The sequence below is a fragment of the Podarcis cretensis genome, assembly GCF_951804945.1.
Source record: "Podarcis cretensis genome assembly, chromosome: 18".
Taxonomy (NCBI): domain Eukaryota; kingdom Metazoa; phylum Chordata; class Lepidosauria; order Squamata; family Lacertidae; genus Podarcis; species Podarcis cretensis.
This window is the reverse complement of record NC_137188.1, coordinates 12,900,353-12,923,195: the sequence shown is the minus strand read 5'-3', so window position 1 is coordinate 12,923,195 and position 22,843 is coordinate 12,900,353. Positions and strand designations below refer to the sequence as shown.

General features: G+C 48.0%; 1 protein-coding gene across 9 annotated transcripts in view; it reads right to left on the bottom strand.

Annotated features, from left to right (window-relative positions):
• TCF3 (transcription factor 3) overlaps positions 1-13,122 on the bottom strand; it is a 93,310-nt gene extending 80,188 nt beyond the window's left edge. For 3 of the 9 annotated variants that reach the window (XM_079960622.1, XM_079960624.1, XM_079960625.1), the window contains exons 1-2: positions 12,938-13,122; positions 1,274-1,374 (exon numbers count right to left, since the gene is read on the bottom strand). In XM_079960622.1, the coding sequence (XP_079816748.1) occupies positions 1,274-1,345 (72 nt within the window). In that variant the 5' untranslated portion in view covers positions 1,346-1,374; positions 12,938-13,122. The remainder of the gene's footprint in view (positions 1-1,273; positions 1,375-12,937) is intronic. The other 6 variants (XM_079960620.1, XM_079960621.1, XM_079960618.1 and 3 more) reach the window with 4 other exon arrangements.
• Positions 13,123-22,843: the final 9,721 nt, after the last annotated feature.

The following is a 22,843-nucleotide window of genomic DNA, read 5'->3' as shown; positions in this document are numbered from 1 at the left end:
GAGGCGTTCGTCTTGCAGGGCACCACTGTATTGTTGCAGGGAAGCCTCTATTTATAAGAGGCCTTGCCTTCTGAGAGAAGAGAAAGCCTCTTCTTATTAAGCCAGGAATGGGAAAATCTACAGCCCTATATGTGTTCGTTGACTCCCTCACATCCCAGCCAGTATGGCCAAAGACCAAGGATGGTAGAGTTTGGAGTCTAGGCAGGGATCACAGCTCTCTCTTCCCTGGCGTAAACGAACAGCCGGAACAACTCCACACCACCAGAAGCTTATTTTAGGAAGGGCGTTGGCAAAACGTGAAGGAGAACCAAGGGGTCTGGAGACCAAGCCTGATGAGGAACGGTCGAAGGAGCTGGGTATGTTCAGCTCGGAAAAGAGGAGACTGAGAGGAGACCGGAAGAGTCGCCTTCAAATATCTCTTAGGGGGTGGAAGAGGGAGCAAGCTTGTTTTCACCCGCTCCGGAGGGCAGGACTCGAACCCGTGTCTTCAAAGGGCAAGAGAGGAGATTGCGACTCAACGTCAGGGAAGACTTTCTGACAGGACGAGGTGCTCAGCGGTGGGATGGAAGATGGTGGGGTCTCCTTCCTTGGAGGTTTTTAAGCAGAGGTGGGCTGGCCATGGATGCTTTAGCCGAGATTCCTGATTCCTTCTCTCCCCCCCCCTCTCTCCTTCCTTCCTTCCTTCCCTCCCTCTCTCTCTCTCTCTCTCTCCTTCCTTCTCTCTCTCTTTCTCTCCCCTCCCTCCCTCCCTCCCTCCCTCCCTCCCTTCCTCCCTTCCTTCCTTCCTTCTCTCTCTCCCCTTCCTTCCTTCTCTCTCTCCCCTTCCTTCCTTCCTTCCTTCCTTCCTTCCTTCCTTCCTTCCTTCTCTCCCTCTCTCCTTCCTTCTTTCCTTCCTTCCTTCCTTCTCTCCCCCTCTCCTTCTTCCCTTCCCTTCTCTCTCTCTCTCACCTTCCTTCCTTCCTTCCCTCCCTATCTCTCTCTCTCCTTCCTTCCTTCCTTCTCACTCTCCCTCCTTCCCCTACTCCGCCCCCACCCTTTCTAAGTCTTCACAACAAGGAGACCGTAGCAATTACACTCCCCCTTGATACTGCGATGAGGAACAAACAAGTTGGTACCCGCAACGGCTCGCCTCCTTGTGAGTTGCCTCCGTCCGACTCCCTCACTCAAACACACCCAATCCAGCGTAATGCCACCGCTCCCTCCCCCTCGTGTTGACATGTGCGTAAACCCCCCCCCCCCCCGCAAAAAGACAAATAACTAGAGTCTCACTTACCATGCTAAAATCCAAGAGGTCACTTAGCTCCTTGTCTGTCCCGGCTGCGGCCATTCTCTGCTGCTGGTTCATATTCCCCCCAGATTCAAACGTAGTCCGTCCTTTTTATTATAATTATTCCACACTGACAAAGAGGAGGAGAGGAAGGGATGGGAACAGAGAGAGGAGAGGAGGGAGAGAAAGAAAAAGAGATTTATTCATTTTTTAAATTTAAAATAATATTTGTGAAATGGAGGAACAAAACGACCCAGAAATAAACATTTCATTTTGCAGTACTATCTCCTTGTGCAGGGATTTGCTTTCAAATCCGGAAGTGAGTTATTGAATGGAGAATGGAGGATCGGAGACGAAATCGGCGGGTGCAAATTCACCCCCACAAACACTTTGATTTATTTTTTTTCCAAATGTCCCACCCCCAATTTCTGGGCTAGACGGACTGTGAGGTGACGTCCACAGTTCTCCCCCCCCCCCAAAAAAAATTTTTTTTTAAATAGTTTTCTCTTCTAACACACAGACAAAAACACAAAAGAAAAACATTACATTTGACACAACATAAAAACTTAACAACAATAAAAACACACAAAATAAAAGAATAAGTTTTTTTATTCTTACTCCCCGGTTTATTTACATTGCTGAAAGACTTCCTGGACACCCTCTGATCTGGATCTCATCATATCACATATTTAGCAGTTCCCAATTTCATATTTATAACATCAATATCTGGCGATGTCCATAGGGGTGGGTGGTGAATATGTGAAATGAAAACAGGATTTTTATTTTTGCAGGAAGGGAAGAGAGTGGGAAAGAGAGAGCAATTCTATCCTGGGTACCTTTCAAGGCTGTGCATCAAATGCCTTTGGCCAACCTTGGAAAACCGATAAACTATCACTATTCAAGAGAGAAGTAAAGGTAAAGGGACCCCTGACCATTAGGTCCAGTCGTGGCTGACTCTGGGGTTGCGGCGCTCATCTCGCTTTATTGGCCGAGGGAGCCGGCGTACAGCTTCTGGGTCATGTGGCCAGCAGGACTAAGCTGCTTCTGGTGAACCAGAGCAGTGCACGAAAACACCGTTTACCTTCCCGCCGGAGCGGTACCTATTTATCTACTTGCACTTTGATGTGCTTTCAAACTGCTAGGTTGGCAGGAGCAGGGACAGAGCAACGGGAGCTCACCCCGTCGCAGGGATTCGAACCGCCAACCTTCCGATCGGCAAGCATAGGAGGCTCAGTGATTTAGACCACAACTAGACTAAAGGTAAAGGTAAAGGGACCCCTGACCATTAGGTCCAGTCGTGGCCGACTCTGGGGTTGCGGCGCTCATCTTGCTTTACTGGCCGAGGGAGCCGGCGTACAGCTTCTGGGTCATGTGGCCAGCATGACTAAGCCGCTTCTGGCAAACCAGAGCAGCGCACGGAAACGCCGTTTACCTTCCCGCTGGAGCGGGACCTATTTATCTACTTGCACTTTTACGTGCTTTCGAACTGCTAGGTTGGCAGAAGAAGGGACCGAGCAACGGGAGTTCACCCCGTCCATTGCGGAGATTCAAACCGCCGACCTTCTGATCGGCAAGTCCTAGGCTCTGTGGTTTAACAGTCCCTTACTCAAGAGAGAAAACAGCACGCAAAGAGAGATGCTAAAGCCTTGGGAAGGGGGAGGTTTTCAGAAAAAGAAGGGGTAGACCCAGTTTTCCCCCTCCATTTCCCCCCAAAATGGGCATGAGAACTGGGGGCGAGAACCACCCCACAAACCTTCACATAACCATGCACAAAGCTTATTCTTTTGACGATAGCAGAATGCTTTTCTCAAGTTTGTGCATTTCTGAGAGTGTCAGAAACCCACATATATAAGCTTGGCACCAAACAGCTCTTAAACCAGGGTTGCGGTTGCTACAACGGAACCTAAGATGGTCCTAAAGTCCTATTTTGCAAAGGATGGGCTGGCTGGGACGAATTCTCAGTTGAACATCTGGCTGAGAGTTTGGAGGATAACCTTGAACTGGGCTAAGAGGTCTGGGAACTTAAAAGGAGGAAAATCCTTTGATCCAAGGACAGTACGGGTATATATTGGCCTCTTCCGACCTCTTTTTCTGAATGGGGGCACGGACCATTCATAAGGTGGGAATATTCTTCCCAATGGTGAACAGGGAGAAGCGAAGTCAAGCGACCAGAATTCGCTAGAACGTCGTTCGCTGCTCCTGCTCAGGCTGCACAAAAGTAGAATTTTGTTCCCTGAAATTCATTATATAATAATAATTTATTATACCCCGCCCATCTGGCTGGGCCTTCAGATGTCTTCTAAAAGTTTGGTAGTTATTTTTCTCTTTGAAATCTGGTGGGAGGGTGTTCCACAGGGCGGGCGCCACCACCAAGAAGGCCCTCTGCCTGGTTCCCTTTAACTTGGTTTCTCGCAGGGAGGGAACCACCAGAAGGCCCCCGGCGCTGGACCTCAGTGTCCGGGTAGAACGATGGAGGTGGAGACGCTCCTTCAGGTATACTGGACCAAGGCCATTCCATTCCAATGATGCGGATAAAATATTGCAGATAGGATTCTACAGGGTGGGGTCTTAAGTGTCCAGATCCAAGGATCCCCTGATGACGGAGACATCAGACATCATCCTGGCACCTGGGCATCTTCACATGGTCGCAAGCGGCCAAAACAAGGTGCAAAATGCGCCTGGCAAATTTCAAACGACGCGGAAGAGGTCACCCAGAGAAAAATACACCTTGCAGATCTCCAACACTGGCACGGACCCTGGGAAAAGGTCGCTGTGGGCACAACATTGGAGACCCCCCTGCTCTGGCTTCTAGGGTTGTCGGACCGCCAGGTAGGCTCAAATCTCCAGGTGAGCGAGAGGGTCTTTAACAACGACAATAAAGGTATTAAGTATGTCCCACAGAGGAACTTATGGTCTTCAAACAAAAACATATTGGAGGTCCCAGGCCACAGAGAGGTTAGGCTGGCCTCAACCAGAGCCAGGGCTTTTTCGGCCGTGGCCCCGATCTGGTGGAACGCTCTGCCACAAGAGACCAGGGCCCTGCAGGAGTTGACATCTTTCCGCAGGGCCTGCAAGACAGAGCTGTTCCACCAGGTCTTTGGCCAGGGCACAGCCTGACTCCCTCCTTTGGCAATCTTCACAGAATTCTAGCCCAATGGTTGCCATCAATTTGATTTGAATTAATTTTATAATGAAATGATTTTAGAATGTTGTACTATTTTATTGTTGTTAGCCGCCCTGAGCCCGGCTTCAGCTGGGGAGGGCGGGATATAAATAAAAATTATTATTATTATTATTATTATTATTATTATTAGGACTGTGCCTGCAGCTTGCAAGCTTCAGTGTGGATGGAACAAGCCGCAAATAATTGCATGGACTCAGAGAGCAACTGGCTGCCCCCATCACTTCCCTTCTCCCAATTAACCTCTGTCTCCAAAGATTAGTGGATGGAGGGGGGAAGAATCACTGGGTGTTACCGACCGGCTGCTTTTCTGACATACACATGCATTTGGCAATTGTGTACTGCAGGCTTCAGCGTGGCAGGAACAGGCCGCAAAGTATTGCATGGACTCTGAGAGCGAGTGGCTTCTCCCCACCACTTCCCTTCTCCCAATTAACCTCCGTCTCCAAAGTTTAGTGGATGTAGGGCATAGCTGTCAAGCGTCCCTTATTTGGCGGGACAGTCCCTTATCCCAGCGCCATATCCCGCTGCTGTCCCTTATTGATGATGTCCCTTAAATAAGCTACTGAAGGTAATGGGGCCCTTTCTATGTCCAGCTGTCCTTTGTCAACAACAAATTGTTGCTTTTTTGTGTTGAATATATGCTATATGGTAATTTATGGACCTAATAGGTATCTAAAGCCATTTGCACGCAACAAAATATGTATTTTATCAAAGTAATTGTTGATCCCTTATTTTGGCTGCTGATCCCTTATTTTCGAGGCTGCTGGTCCCTTATTTTCAAATTTGTAAGTTGACAGCTATGATGTAGGGCTTGTTCCTTTTACACATATTTGCTCGAGAAAACCTACACACAACTAGAGAATCAGATAATCCTTTAATACTGTGCAAACCTTACTGGTGTCAGTAAGACCACCACCCCGCACAGGAATATTATAAATATTCCCTGGAACACTTACGTCCCGCCGGAATGAGCCCTTAAAACTCCGATAATTGGTTGTTATCCAGAGCCGGTCCAACTCAGAGTAGACCCATTAGAGAAAGAAAGGTATGGCTCCCTTGCTTTCCTTACTCAAGAGGAGAAATGAGTTGGCCACAGCCCAATACTCTATTGCAGGCACCCCCAAACTTGGCCCTCTAGATGTTTTGGGACTACAACTCCCATCATCCCTAGCTAACAGGACCAGTGGTCAGGGATGATGGGAACTGTAGTCCCAAAACTTGGGGAATGAGCATAACTCAGTGGCTCCAAATGTAGGCAGTCCCAAATTCAATTCTCACCATCTCTGTGTAGGGCAGGCGGGGTTGGGGGGAGGGAAGACTCGCACCCGAGACCCTGGAGAACTGCTGCCGGTCAGTGTAATAATAATAATAATAATAATAATAATAATAATAATAATAATAATTTATTATTTCTACCCCACCCACCTGGCTGGGTTTCCCCAGCCACTCTGGGTGGCTCCCAACAGAAGATCAAAAACAAGATAAAACATCCAACATTAAAAGCTTCCCTAAACAGGGCTGCCTTCAGATGTCTTCTGAAAGTTAGAGAGTTGTCTATTTCCTTGACATCTGGCGGGAGGGCACCACCACCGAGAAGGCCTTCTGCCTGGTTCCCTGTAACCTCACTAGGTCAGGCGGAGAGGCAGCGACTGGCCCAAAGTCACACCCGGTGAGCTTCAGGGCCAGGGGGAGATTTGAACCCGGGTCTCTCAGTTCCTGGTAAGTCACTCTAACCCCTAAACCATACTGGCTCTCTGATTTTCCCATCAGCCACTTTGGGCGGCTTCCAGTACATATGAAAACAGAATAAAACTTCAAACATTAAAAGCTTCCCTAAACAGGGCTGCCTTCAGATGTCTTCTAAAAGTCAGATAGTGGTTTATTTCCTTGACATCTGCTGGGAGGGCGTTCCACAGGGCGGGTGCCACCACCGAGAAGGCCCTCGGCAGATGGACCCCGGTGTCCGGGGTGGAGATGCTCCTTCAGGTATACTGGGCCACTTAGGGCTTTCAAGGTCAGCACCAACACTTTGAATCAGGAGTCAGCAAACTTTTTCAGCAGGGGGCCGGTCCACTGCTCCTCAGACCTTGTGGGGGGCCAGACTATATTTTGGAAAGAAAAATGAACGAATTCCTATGCCCCACAAATAACCGAGAGATGCATTTTAAATAAAAGCACACATTCTACTCATGTAAAAACACGTTGATTCCTGGACCGTCTGTGGGCCGGATTTAGAAGGTGATTGGGCCAGATCTGGCCCCCATGCCTTAGTTTGCCTACCCATGTTTGAATGGTTCTCGGAAACGTCCTGAGAGCCAATGTAGGTCTTTCAGGACTGGTGTCATACCGTGTAGACAGCATTGGCTAAGACAGCACTGAGCAAGGATCTGATTCAGTTTCAAGCAGTTTTCACTTTGGAAACAATGAGGACTGGAGCCTTGTTTAATTTCAGGAAGTACCTACTTTGAATGCTTAAGGTCCCAGGTTCTGACACCCCCCACAAGCATCTCTAGGTGGGGCTGAGAATAATCCTGGCCTGAAAATTCCCCCAGGGAAGAGAATGCCTCTTCTCTTCTTAGAGAATGGACGGGTCCAGTCAGCGATAAAACTGCTCACAGCTTTGCAAAGCTAAGCAGGGCCCGGCATGGTTTGGAATTGGAGGGGAGACCGTGTCTTGAGACCCCTGGCATTGCAGGGGGCTGGGATAGATGTCCTTTGGAGTTCCCTTTCATCTCAGAGGTTCTCGGTTCTTATGAAACCTGTATCCCTTCAGATGTTGAAGGATTTCCTCGACCACAGCCAGCAGGGCTAAAAGACAGGAGTCCAGAAATACCTCGAAGCCACCAGGCAAAAAACAGCAGCTTTTCCCCCAGCACAGAAGCTGCTCCAGAAACTTCTGGATCTGACCCTCAAAAGCTGCAATCGAGGGTTTTTTATTCTACGCTCCTTTGGTCCATAATGTACCCGCAGTTAAGGATCGCAGATCCACCAGTTTCAGGGGGCGGTACGAGAAAATAAAAATGGAATTGCGGTCATTTAGTCCATGGGTAAGCAAAGTAAGGCCTGGGGGCTGGATCCGGCCCAATCGCCTTCTCAATCCGGCCCGTGGATGGTCTGGGAATCAGCGGGTTTTTACATGAACAGAATGTGTCCTTTTATTTAAAATGCATCTCTGTGGGGCATAGGAATTCGTTCATTACTATTTTTTCAAAATATAGTCTGGCCCCCCACAAGATCTGAGGGGCAGTGGACCGGCCCCCTGCTGAAAAAGGTTGCTGACCCCTGATTTAGTCCAACCCCCTGGCAACGTAGGAAGCTTTTGCCCAATGTGGCCTTGCGATTGCAGGTTCGAGAACCAAACTCCAGGGTCGCGCGACAGACAAAAGGAAACAGGCGCAAAACAAAACCGGCGGAACTCCCTGCCATTAGACTTCCATTTAATGCAAAAACAAAATAATAATGCATGGAGGGATATGCTTGTTTCTGAGAAAGGCCGGGGTGGCGTTGCAAGGAAATTGTACTTTGCACATGCTCTGTTGCCAGCAAACATTGCTGGATACACACACAGGAGAGGACTGGCTAACATCTCAGAGAATTACAGCAACAGGACCAGATCCCCAGATTTACCGTATTTTTTGCTGTATGAGACTCACTTTTCCCCTCCTAAAAAGTAAGGGGAAATGTGTGTGCGTCTTATGGAGCGAATGCAGGCTGTGCAGCTATCCCAGAAGCCAGAACAGCAAGAGGGATTGCTGCTTTCACTGCGCAGCGATCCCTCTTGCTGTTCTGGCTTCTGAGATTCAGAATATTTTTTTCTTGTTTTCCTCCTCCAAAAACTAGGTGCGTCTTGTGGTCTGGTGCGTCTTATAGAGCAAAAAATACGGTATTTGCTTTTCATTTGTTTTGGAAGGAAGTAGATTTCCTCTTGACCACAATGGCCACACTAAAATGAGATAGCTGTCGGTTTCTACTCTGGCCTCCCCAAATGTGCTCGGTTGCTGCAAAGTGCAAGGTCAATTTATTCTTCGTGCGGTGCAGTGGTTAGAGTGCGGGACTAGGGATCTGGGAGAGGAGGGTTCGAACCACACTCCAGCCCAAACCTGATGAGGAGACCTGGTCTTGGCCAACATCTCTCAGGCTAATCTACCTTACAGGGTTGTCGTGAGCTTTGGTAAAAAGGTGGGAGATAAATGTAATGATGATGATGATGATGTAAAAGTAAAGGGACCCCTGACCATTAGGTCCAGTCGTGGCCGACTCTGGGGTTGCGGCACTCATTTCGCTTTATTGGCCGAGGGAGCCGGCATACAGCTTCCGGGTCATGTGGCCAGCAGGACTAAGCCGCTTCTGGCGAACCAGAGCAGCGCACGGAAACGCCGTTTACCTTCCCGCTGGAGTGGTACCTATTGATCTACTTGCACTTTGACGTGCTTTCGAACTGCTAGGTGGGCAGGAGCAGGGACCGAGCAACGGGAGCTCACTCCATCACAGGGATTTGGACCGCCGACCTTCTGATCTGCAAGCCCTAGGCTCTGTGGTTTAGACCACAGCGCCACCCGCGTCCCTACTTGCAAAGCTGTTAGTCCACATTAAACAGACATTTGAAGAGTGGAAGAATCGAATGCATGTTTACTCCGTGGGAAATCCCACTGGGTCCAGTGAGGGCTTACTCCCATGTAAGCTGGCTCCGGACTGAAGCACAACAACACAACATCTCCCCTGTTTACTTGGTGCAGGATTAAGCCTTGTTAAATGCGGAGGCCTTACTTCTGAGTATGCAAACCCATCCTAACCAGCCTTCGTTTTTTAAATAAAACAACAAACCTGCTATTTAGATTGTGTGTGTGTCGTCGTCCCCAGCACAACCCGGCTTCTATTTTACATCATGTTTAAGAATTTAGAAGGGCTATCTCCAAAAACACCTGGCAATTTTTACATTTTTCTTTCCTCAGGCTGCATTTAAAACTGAGAAGCCAACTGGGGATTGGGGAGGGGGGCAAAAAATAATGTGTTTTTTTTAAAAAATCTGTGCTCAAAAGCGATATATTCTTTGCTGATCCGGAGACCTGTGTGTTCCTGGGTTGGGAACACAAATTTACTAGCAGGTGGCAATGTGGGGGGGGGGGGAGAGAGAAGCAAGGTAAATATGTATCAAACCACATGCCCTTGGGGGGGGGGGGTCAGGTCAGTCAGGACACAGGGACCCGGGACCCGGGCTACCCACAAAGAATTTCGCTTCCCCATTGAATGTTTCTACAGATATGGATATTGTTGCATGGGCGAAAAATGTAATGTCAATATTGACTGCTTCCTTGCATTCTGGGATGGTTTTTTTGGGGGGGTCAAGCTGTGGGGAGGATTTATCCCACACATACATTCCTCCACCCAGCGGGCAAAACCCCCAAAACAGCTTATGCGTCTTGCCACCCTAAGGCATTTCTGGAAATGTGTGGGATACCGGGGATCTTGCTGGTCTGGGAAGGAAACCGGGGGTCCCAGGCCTTGGGGGGGGGTGTTCCCAGGCCTGCCCCTTCGCTCTCTGCAAACCCCACCCCCCACGTGAAAAAGGGCAAGGACAGATCAAGACCCAAGGGCAAAAAATATGGGGGAACGACGACGACACAGGCAAGGCCCGATTCTGCTCTGCACCTGCCTCCATAAAAAATAAAAATAAAAAAAATTCGGTATACGGGGAAGGCCACGCCTCCACACACAAAAAATATTGTGGAATTAAAAGGGGGATTTCTTTCTTCCCGGTGCACCGCCCCCCCCAAAAAGAAAAAAACTCCCTCTCCTATTGCACTTCAACCTGACTCAGTTCCTGAGTCTTCTCCTGCCAGGGCCGAGAGTTTTAGGAGTTTAGGACAAAGAGTTTCTAGGCAGTCTCACCCAACCCTCCTCCTTTTTCGACTGCATCCCTCCCCCTTCCTCCATCTCTCTCCCCCCCCCTTTCTTGTCCTCCAAAACCAATTCCCACAGCACCCACTTTTGTAATAATAATTTTTTAAAAACCCCAGCAGGCAGGGTTGACAATACTTTGGAGAGCTATCGAAGCATTTGACCCCCCAGTGCAATTTAACACACACTCTGGGGGAAAATGGGGTGGGGGGGGAGAGAGGGGAAGGCATCGCACACAAAGCAGAAGAAGGGGGCAGGTCCGGCCTCGTGTGCACTCGCAAGAAAAGTTTGCAGAGAGGCACACACAAAGCTCCCTGCAGCTGCCATTCAAACACAGAGAGAGCTTTTTACTAGGGGGGGGGGGTGTGGATCCACAGACAGGCAGACCTCCCCCCCCCAAAAAAAAAGAGTTTAATTCAGCAGGCCAGACATCTCTTTTGCATGCAAACAGCTGCTGTCTTGGACCCCTCCAAAATAAAAAATAAAAATAATTGCAAGTGCCACCATTATGGTATTACAGTTCAGCCCAGAGAGACAAATATGATCTATCCTATTTTTGCAAGGTACACACAAACAGAGTTGCTAAATCGGAGGATTTACGGCGCAAACCTTGCTGGTGTCCGAAAGATCAGCACATATACAGAAATACCATAAATATGTCTTTCCACGTTTAAACCGGGGAGTGTGGGCCTGGGGTGTGTGGGGAAAACGGTGACTCCATTAATATTACGTCCTCATAATTCCACATGCACTCAGAAATATAAATATAAATATAAATATATCTTCCGACAGCAACTTGTGCAAAACAAGCTTCCAGGTTGTCTGCATAGACGAGGCAGAATGAAATGTATTTTTGGAAGAGTTTTTGGGACTCCCTGGTTAAGACACAGACCACCAGGAGGTACGGGAAATTTGCACACACAATGGGACTTGGAACAAAACTTAGGATGGGTGTGTGTGTGTGTGTGTGTGTGTGTGTGTGTTTGGGAGGGGGGAGGAGACAGAGGAAGGCAAACTGATGTCCACAAACAGGCCAAATCAACCTGAGACAATTGTTTCAGACAAGCAAACACGTGCAAACCCCCCCCCCCCCATAATCAAGCGACCTTTTAAGAAAACCACCAATGGCCCAAACTTCCCTGAAGTCATTTCTTTTTGTCCAAAAACTCAGCCTTTGTGAAATTAAGGATTGTTTTGTGCCAAAAGAGCGATACGTTCTATGGCTTCATTTTGCTAACAATAAGGGGAGTTGTGGGGTGGGGGGGAGGAGGCAGAGAATAAAATCTGTGGTGGAAAAAGGGATATTAAATTTGGGGAGCCTGTCTGGGAAAGGCTGGCTTGTGACAAGGTGGAGGCTGGGAACCTGTAAAAGAGGAATAATCTGCCCATGTGGTAGAGGCCTACCTGGAAAAACACAAAACTCAAGCCATTCCTAATTCTTATTTACTGGATCTTTCAGGGTCAGCGGACAGGCGTGGGATGGTGCACAGTGGCCGGCAGAAATTATGGGACGTCGGGCAGGAGAATAAAAAATGGGGGATTAAAACGGGAGAGATTATGATGTAACTGTATACATTACTTTCCCGAACGCACCAGCCACCAGCAGAAAGTCTGGATAGGCAGAAGTGTAATTCGAAGGGACTGTTAAAAAAACTCTCTGGAAGACAAACTCTGGATCACGACCACTTTTGGGAACAACTCTCTGGTTGCCCCAAACCTCCCCATCAAGCCATTTGCACAGGTAAATTTGTGGGGGAAAGTTTGAGGCCAGGGAACTGTACAATTGTACAGTTTGATATAATCTGATACAGTTCGATATACCGTAGGTGGTTGTTAATGGGGTGAATTGGGTGTGAAATTCGGGGTGTCCCCCCCCCCCACATACACCTCAAGGAAAAATAAACTCCTGGAATTCAAAAGCTGCTAGTGTAACCGGTTCAAAAAATATAAGACAACAACAACAACACAACACACACAGACAGAGCCAACAAGCACAATGTGGCCTGATTCTATTCCTCAAGTCCACGAGGCAGGAAAATGGGGAGGCTGGACCCCCCCACACAAAAAACAGAACTTTCAAATAGTTCTAGATACAGTAGCAGCCCCCCCCCCAAAGAACATTTAACTGGGAGGTGGAAAGAAGTCAGGGAGACCCTCTCTCTCTCGCCCCCCCTTCCCTTGCTTTCACTAACTTCCCGCCCCATAAAGTTTAACACCACTTCCGGGGGGGGGGAGAGAGAGAGAGAGAGAGAGAGAGAGAAAGGGCAAGAGAGGGGGGAAGGAATCCCTCACCATTTTTAAAATAAAAAATAAATAAATTGTAGGGGGGTGGCGATAGGGATGCGGGGTGAGGGTGGGGGTGGGGAGGGGGGTGGGGAGCCCCCGAGGAAAGTCTCGCAGAAACGGCCAAGTTAAGTTTCCACCCCGGTGGGGTCTTTAAGTCTGACCTGAGCGCGCCCCCCCCCCACCCGCCGCCCCACAAAAAATAGTTCCGAGGAGGAGGGGGAGGAGTCAAAAGTGAACATTCCCCCCCCTCAAATTAAAAGTAGCAGCCCCTTCCCCCCTCTCTCCCTGCTCCTCCAGCTTACCTGCTCAGTTTGTGTCGAAATATGGGGGGCGCGGGTGGGGTGGGGGGGCGTCCGCGTCACATCCACGGCTGGCTCGCGTTGATCCCCGGGGCGCAGCCGGGGTGCGCGCGCCCCGGTCCCTCTCCTAAACCTTCCTATTGTTCTCCCGGCGGCGGCTGTGGCAAGGCTTGGCGGAGGCGGCGTTTCCAAACCCCCCTCCCTCCCCACCTCTTTTTTTAAAAAAATAACAATGTAATAATAATTAAAAAAAGAGAGAGAGAGAGATACAGAGAGGCGAAGGGAAATGGCTACAATGTAGCAAAAAAAATAACCAAAATAGGGAAGGGAGCAAGGAAAGGAATTTAAAAAAAGAGAGGGAGGGAAGGAAGGAAGGAAGGAAGGAAGGGGAAAGAGATTAAAAGGAGGAGAGAGGACGGGAAGGTTCGGGGTTCCGCGCGCGCCCCGTCCCGGAGCCCCGATTGGCCGCGCCGAGCGTTCGATCGGATGTTTGGCCCGCGCCGAACGTTCGATCGGATGTGCCGAGCGTTCGATCGGATGTGCGAGCGTTCGATCCCTTTGATGTGCCCTCCCCGACGTTCCACTCGCTTCCCGGCGGCCGCGGGGGAGGGAAGGAAGGAGGGAGGGAAGGGGGGGGGGGTGGGAAGGAAAGTAAAAGTGCCTCTCCTGGGTTTTTTCCCCCTCCCCTCTTTTCTTTCCTCTCTTTTTTTCCTCCCCCCTTTTCTCTCTCTCTCTCTCTCTTTTCCTCTCCCCTCCTTTTTTTCCCTCTTTCTTTCTTTCCTCCGGCTCCCCCCTTCTTTTTAGGGTTTGATCCGCTGGCTCATCGTTGCAAGAGCCTTTTTGCTTCGCTTCTTTCTCTCTCTCTCTCTCTCTCTCTCTCTCCCTCCGTGGGTTTCTGTTTCTCTGCCCCCCCTCCCTCCCTCCCCCGCGGCTGGCTCGCTCGCTCGCTCGCTGGGGCAGGCAAAGGCGGACGGGCGCCCCCTTCTCCTCCTGTGCTTACACACGCATCCACACACACACGCGTCAAGGCCTGCCTTCCCCGACGTATCCTTCCGCCGCATCAACCACCATTGCGACCAGCTGCACAAGTTTGAAAAAAAATAATAAATAAATTAGAAAAATAAATAAATAAATGGACGGGGTGGGGAGGGAAGGAAGGAGTTGGGATGGCTGGCTCTGCCCACGAGGCTCCGTCCCTCTCGTCCGCCGCCCCCTCCTCTCGCAAGCTCCCAAATACTTAAGAAGAGAGAGGGGAGAAATTCGGATTTTTCAGCATTGTGATTTAAAAGGGCTATCCCCCCAGAATAGGGTCTCTAGCAGGGAGCGCAAGCTTTTTCTTCCCCTTTAAGAAAAACACACACACTCTTTCCCCCCAGCAGATCCAAATGTATTTATTTTAATTTTTTTTTAGGTGTTTGGGGGCCCGTGGAAGAGATGGAAGCAGTCGATTAAATGGCTGCCCTCGTGTGTGTGGTTTTGTGTTTTTTTTAAAGGGGACGCAGGGCTGAGGGCCGTTGGTCCGACGCTCGTCGGCCCCCCCCATCCCAAGCCCAAAGCACACTTGCAACTCTTCTTCCATCGGCAAATGGAGGGGGCGGGATGGGTGGCAAGGGGTTCAAAATAAATGCCCCCCCTCCAGTTTTATAGAAGATCCAGCAATTTTAAGGCTCTCCCCATATTAAGAACTATATATATCTATTCCTCCATGCTCTAAAGTGAGAGGGAGGGGTGAAAGTAACGCCCCCCCCCGGATTTTAACCTTCACACTTCAGGGTCAAAGGCCACCCGCTCTCCATGGCAGCCCCAAATTAGTTCTGGAAGCCCCCCAACTTTAGGTAGTTCCCCCCCCTCGCAACACATACACAAAGCACCACAAAATAGCCCCCATTACACAGACCTACGGGTACCTCCCGTTTCCACCCTAAAACTCTAGGGCACCCCATCAGATCAGGGGTCCCCAAAACTGGACAGAACTGGCAGAGGTTGAGTTAGGGTCCTTTGGGAACCCCACAAAGCAGAACCTCCTAACTGATCTCTCACACACCCCTTGAGTCGGCCTGCTCCTGTGTTCTGTACTCCCTGATCCCCACTGCTTGTGCTCCCCAGGGCCCCCCCCAAAAGTCAATTTAGTGGTGACTCACAGGGCCCCACAGAAGAGATCTCCCATTGCAATGTTCCTGCCATCCCTGAGACCCACATAGCAAGGCCTCCAACATTTCTCTGATGAAATTAAGGTGTCCTATTCCATCCCCTCCAACATTTATCCTGGGAAAATTATTGTTGTTGTTTAGTTGTTTAGTCATGTCCGCCTCTTTGTGACCCCCTGGACCAGAGCATGCCAGGCCCTCCTGTTTTCCACTGCCTCCCGCAGTTTGGTCAAACTCATGCTGGTAGCTTCGAGAACACTGTCCCACCATCTCGTCCTCTGTCGTCCCCTTCTTCTTGCGCCCTCCATCTTTCCCAACATCAGGGTCTTTTCCAGGGAGTCTTCTCTTCTCACGAGGTGGCCAAAGTATTGGAGCCACTACTGGGAAAACCATAGCTTTTACTATACGGACCTTTGTTGGCAAGGTCATGTGAAAATAGGGACGTCCTATTCCATCCCCTCCGACGTTTCTCCCCTGGAAATAGGGACGTCCTATTCCATCCCCTCCAACGTTTCTCCCCTGGAAATAGGGACGTCCTATTCCATCCCCTCCAACGTTTCTCCCCTGGAAATAGGGACGTCCTATTCCATCCCCTCCAACATTTCTCCCCTGAAAATAGGGACGTCCTATTCCATCCCCTCCAACATTTCTCCCCTGAAAATAGGGACGTCCTATTCCATCCCCTCCAATGTTTCTCCCATGAAAAGAGGGACGTCTAAGGAAAAGCGGGACATTCTGGGATAAAATCAGAAACCAGGTGGCTGGAGAAACCCAGTTTAATGGGCGAGGTATATTAATAAAATTATTAATATCGTGGAACAAGGCATATAGGACGGTATATAAATTCAATCAATCAATCAATCAATCCATAAAATAAAATACTCAAGAGTAGGCCCACTGGAATTAAGGTATGAGGTTTTAAGGTATGAGGTTTTAAGGTTTTATATTACGATTTTATCCTGTGAACTGCCCTCAGACCTGTGGGTATAGGACGGTATATTATTATTATTATTATTATTATTAGCTCGCCAGCAGTGGAATGGTCTGCAGGTGGCAGACTCTCCTTCCCTGGAAGTCTTTTAGCAGAAGTTGGGTGGCCACCTGCCATGGGATTCTTTAGCTGCGATTCCTGCATTGCAAGTGGGTTGGGCTAGATGACCGTTGGTGTCCCCATTTCCAACACCACCTTTTTACGATTCTGCGAATTCCAGCAGTTCTACTGGATTGCAACCCAATAGAAATATAATACGTAATAAAGTAAGATCAACAGAATCGGTTGCTTTCTTGCTCTCTTTTTAAAATTAAAATTATTTTGCATTCTTTAAAATTCACATATACCAAAAAGGAAAAAATGAATACATAAAAGAAAAAAGAAATAAAAGGGAAATAAATATTTGTCAAATACACAACATAATTTAGGGACTACAAACCATCATTTGAATAACCTATACACAAAATTTTAAAAAATATGTAAAAGAAATAAAAGGAAAAAGAAAAAGAAATTGTCAAATGCACAACATTGTTTAGGGACTACAAACCATCATTTGAATAACCTACACACAAAATTTAAAAGAAAATGTAAAAGAAAAAAAAGGAAAAAGAAAAAAATAAATTGTCAAATACACAACATTATTTTAGGACTGCAAACCATCATTTGAATAACCTATACACAAAATTTAAAGGAAAAAAATTAAAAAATTGCGGGGTGGGGGTTAGGAGAGAAAAGCCCGCAAAAAAAAAGGCAAAACAAAATAGTAAAAAAAATAAATAAAAATACATTGGGGGTGTGGCTCCCGAGAGTGGGCGGAGCGAGGAGGAGCCACGCTAGAAGGTGGAGAAATGGGAACTACTTTTCCTCCGGCGGAGGGACACGAGCGAGGAGGAGCTGCGCGATGCGGCCACGAGAGCAGCAGCAGCAGCAGCAGCAGCGTGACGAAATGGGAGCACCGGAGAGAGAGAGAGATGGAATGATAAGGCCGCGGGGCAGGGTCCAATGGGAGGGCGCGGCGCCGCGGAGTAGCGTGAGCGCCGACCAATGGGAGAGGCCCTCCCTGAACCTCCGCCCCTCCCCTCGGCCTGCCAGCCCTTCTTCGCCCACTGAGCAAGGGGGAGGGGCCCCGCGGGCAGCTGCCGCGATTCTTCGTTTGGCGTGCGCCGCCCGCGCCGCCTTCGCCGTCTCGGGCGTCAATTGGTTTAGCGCTCCCTCGCCTCCCAATATCCAATATATATATTTATTATTCTACTTTAATATCCTGCAAGAAGGCAGGTTGTAGCATGTGAAGGCAGCCCTGATTAGGGAAGCTTTTAATGTTTGACAGACCACTGTATTTTAATACTTTGTTGGAATACTTTGGGGAAACCCAGCCAGATGGGCAGGGTGTAAATAAAATATCATCATCATCATCATCATCATCATTTATTGGAAAAATGCAGAAGAGCTAGGGGTGAACCAATGGAGGGAAAAATAGGAAACTTATAATCTTAGGGTTTAAGGTCAGTGAGAAATGAGGAGGGTTGGTTTGAGAAGATGTTGAATTATTTGGGCAGGTTTGAACAATCTGGGGCAATTAAAATGTTAAAAGTTAAATAAATCTACTTTAATATCCTGCAAGAAGACAGGTTATAGCGTCTGAAGGCAGCCTTGTTTAGGGAAGCTTTTAATGTTTGACAGACCACTGTATTTTAATACTTTGTGGGAGAGTGGCTGGGGAAACCCAGCCAAATGGGCGGGGTGTAAATAATACATTATTATTATTATTATTATTATTATTATTATTATTATTGGAAGAAGGGCTAGGGGTGAACCAATGGGGGGGAATTGGGGAAAATATTATTAACTTAGAATATCTAACTGTGAAGATATAAAATGAAAGGGTTTAAGGTCAGTGAGAAAGGAGGAGGATTGGTTTGGGAAGATATTGAATTATTTTGGTAGGTTTGAAGAATCTGGGGCAATTAAAATGTTAAAAGTTAAACCAACCTTGCAAAGGGAGGGGTGTTAAGGTATAAAGAATTGTACATATGGTTGATTTGAATATGTTATTATTGATTATGTATACCCAATGTATCAACCACTGGGGGTTTTCACTGTTTGTGTTTTGGTTGTTGGTAAAATAATAATAATAAAATAATATCCTGCAAGAATGTAATCTATGCCTTGGACTTCAAGAAACGTATCTTCTGAATGTGCCAGAATGTATCTTTTTTCATTGTATCTTTCTCATTGACTTCCAGAACGTATCTAAATGTATCTTTGGTCTAAATGCTGTATCTGTTTCCTGAATGTATCTAAATGTATCTTTTATCTAAATGTAATTCCCCCCCCCCCACTCTCATCGCCCTAGAGAATTTACCTTAATGTAACAATCACTTGTTTCAAATGTATTTGCTTGATTCAGCAGTAAACGCAACTTTGGATTTGCTGAAAGTCTGCAACTTTTGATGATTTGCGACGGCGGGGTGCAAATTTTAATGGCCCTGCTAACAAGAATGAATAAATAGGAATGAATGGGGAGGCTTGCGGGAATTAAATGCGTATGCATTTACCTCCCCTGTGGTTTCTGCTTCAAACAAGTCGGAATTTGAATTTGAATTTTTGTTGTTGTTGTTTAGTGGTGTCCGCCTCTTGGTGACCCCCTGGACCAGAGCACGCCAGGCCCTCCTGTCTTCCACTGCCTCCCGCAGTTTGGTCAAACTCATGCTGTTCTCTTCGAGAACAACGTCCAACCATCTCATCCTCTGTCGTCCCCTTCTCCTTGTGCCCTCCGTCTTTCCCAACATCAGGGTCTTTTCCAGGGAGTCTTCTCTTCTCCTGAGGTGGCCAAAGTCTTGGAGTCTGAGCTTCAGGATCTGTCCTTCCAGTGAGCACTCAGGGCTGATTTCCTTCCGAATGGATCGGTTGGATCTTCTTGCATTCCATGGGAATCTCAAGAGTCTCCTCCAGCACCAGAATTCAATTCTTCAGCGATCAGCCTTCTTGATGGTCCAGCTCTCACTTCCATACATCACTACTGGGAAAACCAGAGCTGGTTCCCCCCAAATTCATCAGGAAAATGAAACTAGATTTGCTCCTTTCGAATGGCAGAAAGCCCGCAAATTTTGAAGATTTGCAATGGGGTGTGTGTGGATAATTTTGACGGCAACCGTTACGTAAGGGAAGACCTGTTGGGATCGATGGCCTTCATAGAGCTGGAAGGGCGAACTAGTCCCAACCCGGAACTCGAATCCACGACCCTGAGCTTAGTAGAGTCAGCTGTCTTTGTGGATAGATTTTTATGGGTCTGCTCTTGAGTTTGACTGCAGACAGAATGCAGGCCTAAAATTCTACTTTTCCCAAAATGGCTTTTTTGAAAACAAAAATTAGCATTTTTTTTTTTTTGCTTTTTCAGTATGAACCTAATTAAATATAATTTATAGGACTGGGTGTTGTTTGGATTTCTGCTTTCTATTTATTTAAACATTTTATTGGTGGTTTTTAAAACTACTTTAAAATAAGAAGGGGATAGGACTGCACTGATTCCCAACGCGATGCTTACAAAATGGGTGCATAACAACAACAACAACAATGATATTATTATATATATGCTTCCAATCTGACTGGGTGCAATCTGGCCGGCTCCCAACTGAATATTAAATAATGATATATCAGTGCAAATAGAAGGGGAAGAAATGGAGGCAGTGAGAGATTTTACTTTCTTGGACTCCATGATCACTGCAGATGGTGAAAGCTGTCACGAAATTAAAAGACACCTGCTTCTTGGGAGAAAAGCAATGACAAACCTAGACAGCATCTCAAAAAGCAGAGACATCACCTTGCCGACAAAGGTCCGTATAGTTAAAGCTATGGTTTTCCCAGTAGTCATGTATGGAAGGGAGAGCTGGACCATCAAGAAGGCTGATGGCCGAAGAATGGATGCTTTTGAATTCTGGTGCTGGAGGAGACTCTTGAGAGTCCCATGGACTGCAAGAAGATCCAACCTCTCCATTCTGAAGGAAATCAGCCCTGAGTGTTCACTGGAAAGACAAATCCTGAAGCTGAGGCTCCAAGACTTTGGCCACCTCAGGAGAAGAGAAGACTCCTTGGAAAAGACCCTGATGCTGGGGAAGATGGAGGGCACAAGGAGAAGGGGACGAGATGGTGGGACAGTGTTCTCAAAGCGGCCAACATGAGTTTGACCAAACTGCGGGAGGCAGTGGAAGACAGGAGGGCCTGGCGCACTCTGGTCCAGGGGGTCACCAAGAGGCGGACATGACTACACAACAACAATTTTGATGGGAGAAATGTTGGAGGGTATGGAATTTTGTGACCCCGAGCCAAGGAGATAAGTCACTATACAGCCTTTAGAAGACACCTGAAGGCATCCCTGGATAGGGGAGTTTTTCGACGTTTAATGTTTTATTATATATGTTGTAAGCCTCCTGGAGTACCTGGCGCAACTCAGGGCAGTGCCTGAAATCATCAGGGCAATATCCTGTACCTGTCTACTCCATGGGCCTTCGTGCTGGCTGTGTGCGCTCAGCACTGCATCTTTTGAATTCCTCTTTCGTTATTTCATTTAACTTTCCAGCCCTACCCCTTCCTTTCCTACAGGAGGCCCCCGGTGACAAACAATAAACCAATCCGTCTGGCTGTTTGGGGAGGTGATTCATAGACCAGTGGTGGGGAGAAAAGAATGAAAGAAAGGAGGAGTGGAAGGGGGTGGGGATGGAGTGCAGAATCACTTCGGAGGAAAATATAGGGGGAGGGGAGAAGGGGAGAGTTGGGTTTGTTAAAGTTGTAGTAACATCCTGACCCCACTGATCAAATAAACTCTCGCGCACCCAGACTTTGCGCTTCATTCCAGAGTCAAGAAATTTGTCCTGGTTCTAAATTGCCTTCGTTTATATTATTAGGGCATTCGGAAGTTCCTCAGAAGTTCCTCAGCTGCCTTTGCAAGGAAAGGTGCCCCCAAAAGCTGTGCCACAGTTTTCTTGTTTTCCAAAGTTTGGAAACCTCTTAACTCGTTTAGGGTTTCTCAAAGTCCTGCTGGAGGAGTCGGATGCCAAATGGCATTAGTGTCCCCAAAGATTGAGCTCTGAGGAGCGTGGAGGCGGAAGAATGACCTCGACGTTTCGGAGCAAGTCACCGAGATCTGGAAAGAGATCAGAGACTCAAAAGGAGGAGCGACAGGGAGCCTCCTCCCGGGGCTGGTGGTTCTGTAACGTTCCCCCACGCTGAGGGCGGCTGAACGACACACTAGCACCTGTCGCAGAGATGGAAGGGAATTGCCTCTCTCTCCTGCAGAGACTCATTTAGAGACACCACAGACAGCCTCCTCTGAACGTGATCCTGCAGAGTCTCTGCAGTGGGAGGGACTGAAAACGATCCAATCAGCTCTGATGGAGGAGCCAACGAGAATTGTCCCCTCCAGCAACCAGGATAGTTTAAGTTTATTGCCCTTCTTAGTAATAGGAGCAATATTTGGAGCAGGGGAAAATACCGTATTTTTCCGCCTATAAGATGCCCCCATGTATAAGGTAAAGGTAAAGGGACCCCTGACCATTAGGTCCAGTCGTGGCCGACTCTGGGGTTGCGGCGCTCATCTCGCTTTATTGGCTGAGGGAGCCGGCGTACAGCTTCCGGGTCATGTGGCCAGCATGACTAAGCCGCTTCTGTGAACCAGAGCAGCGCACCGAAATGCCGTTTACCTTCCCGCCAGAGGGGTACCTATTTATCTACTTGCACTTGGACGTGCTTTCAAACTGCTAGGTGGGCAGGAGCAGGGACCGAGCAACGGGAGCTCACCCTGTCATTGCGGGGATTCGATCCGCCGACCTTCTGATTGGCAAGTCCTAGGCTCTGTGGTTTAACCCACAGCACCACCCGTGTCCCTCCCCCATGTATAAGACACCCTCTATTTTGGGGGACTCCGATTTAAGAAAATGGAGGGAGATGGCCTCCGTGTATAAGACACCCCTACATTTTTTTTACATTATTTTAAAGGGAAAAACCTAGTCTTATACTCTGAAAAATAGGGTAGTTGTTTGAACCACAGAGATATTTTTTTTTGGGGGGGGGGGGGAGGGAAGAACAAGTCTTCGACCGACCTTGACAAATTTAACAAGTGGATTGCTTGAACTTGGTTAAAAGTGCCCCTACTTCCAAATCTTTAGCGGGGAGAGTGGATTATTTCTGTTTTCGTGCACCAACCGTGGCGATTACAGTCTGAGAAATATTTCAAATGCTTCAAATGTGAAGCCCTTCCGAAACGCCGCGTTTAGAAATGTGGTCATTTGGCAACTATCTTCCCGATGAAACACCCAGCGCTGATATTCCCCTTGTTTGTTTCCCATTCTGAGCGTGAGGCCTAGGGTAGGATTACATGTCCATCCATTTTTGGATCTCCTGATGGGTTGCCAACTCCACACGCCTCAGCCCTGCTCCTGCGCCTTAAAAGCAGCAGCTGGAAATACTCCAAAATGTGTTTGGAGCTTTCCTGCCATGTCCTCCTCTTCCTTCGCTCAAAAACGGGAGAGTTGCCCTTGCAGGAACCCCCAGGCCTCTCCTTGCTAAGGTAGACTGCCTCTGTTGAGAAAGCTTTGTACTGGCTTGAAAAAGTTCCTGAGCCTTGGTTTTCCCTCTCTCCACTCCAAGAGCTCAAAGGTTTTCCTATTCTGGGCATAGCTGTCAACTTACAGATTGGAAAATAAGGGACCAGCAGCCTCGAAAATAAGGGATCAGCAGCCAAAATAAGGGATTTTCTGGGCACAGGTATGTTCAACT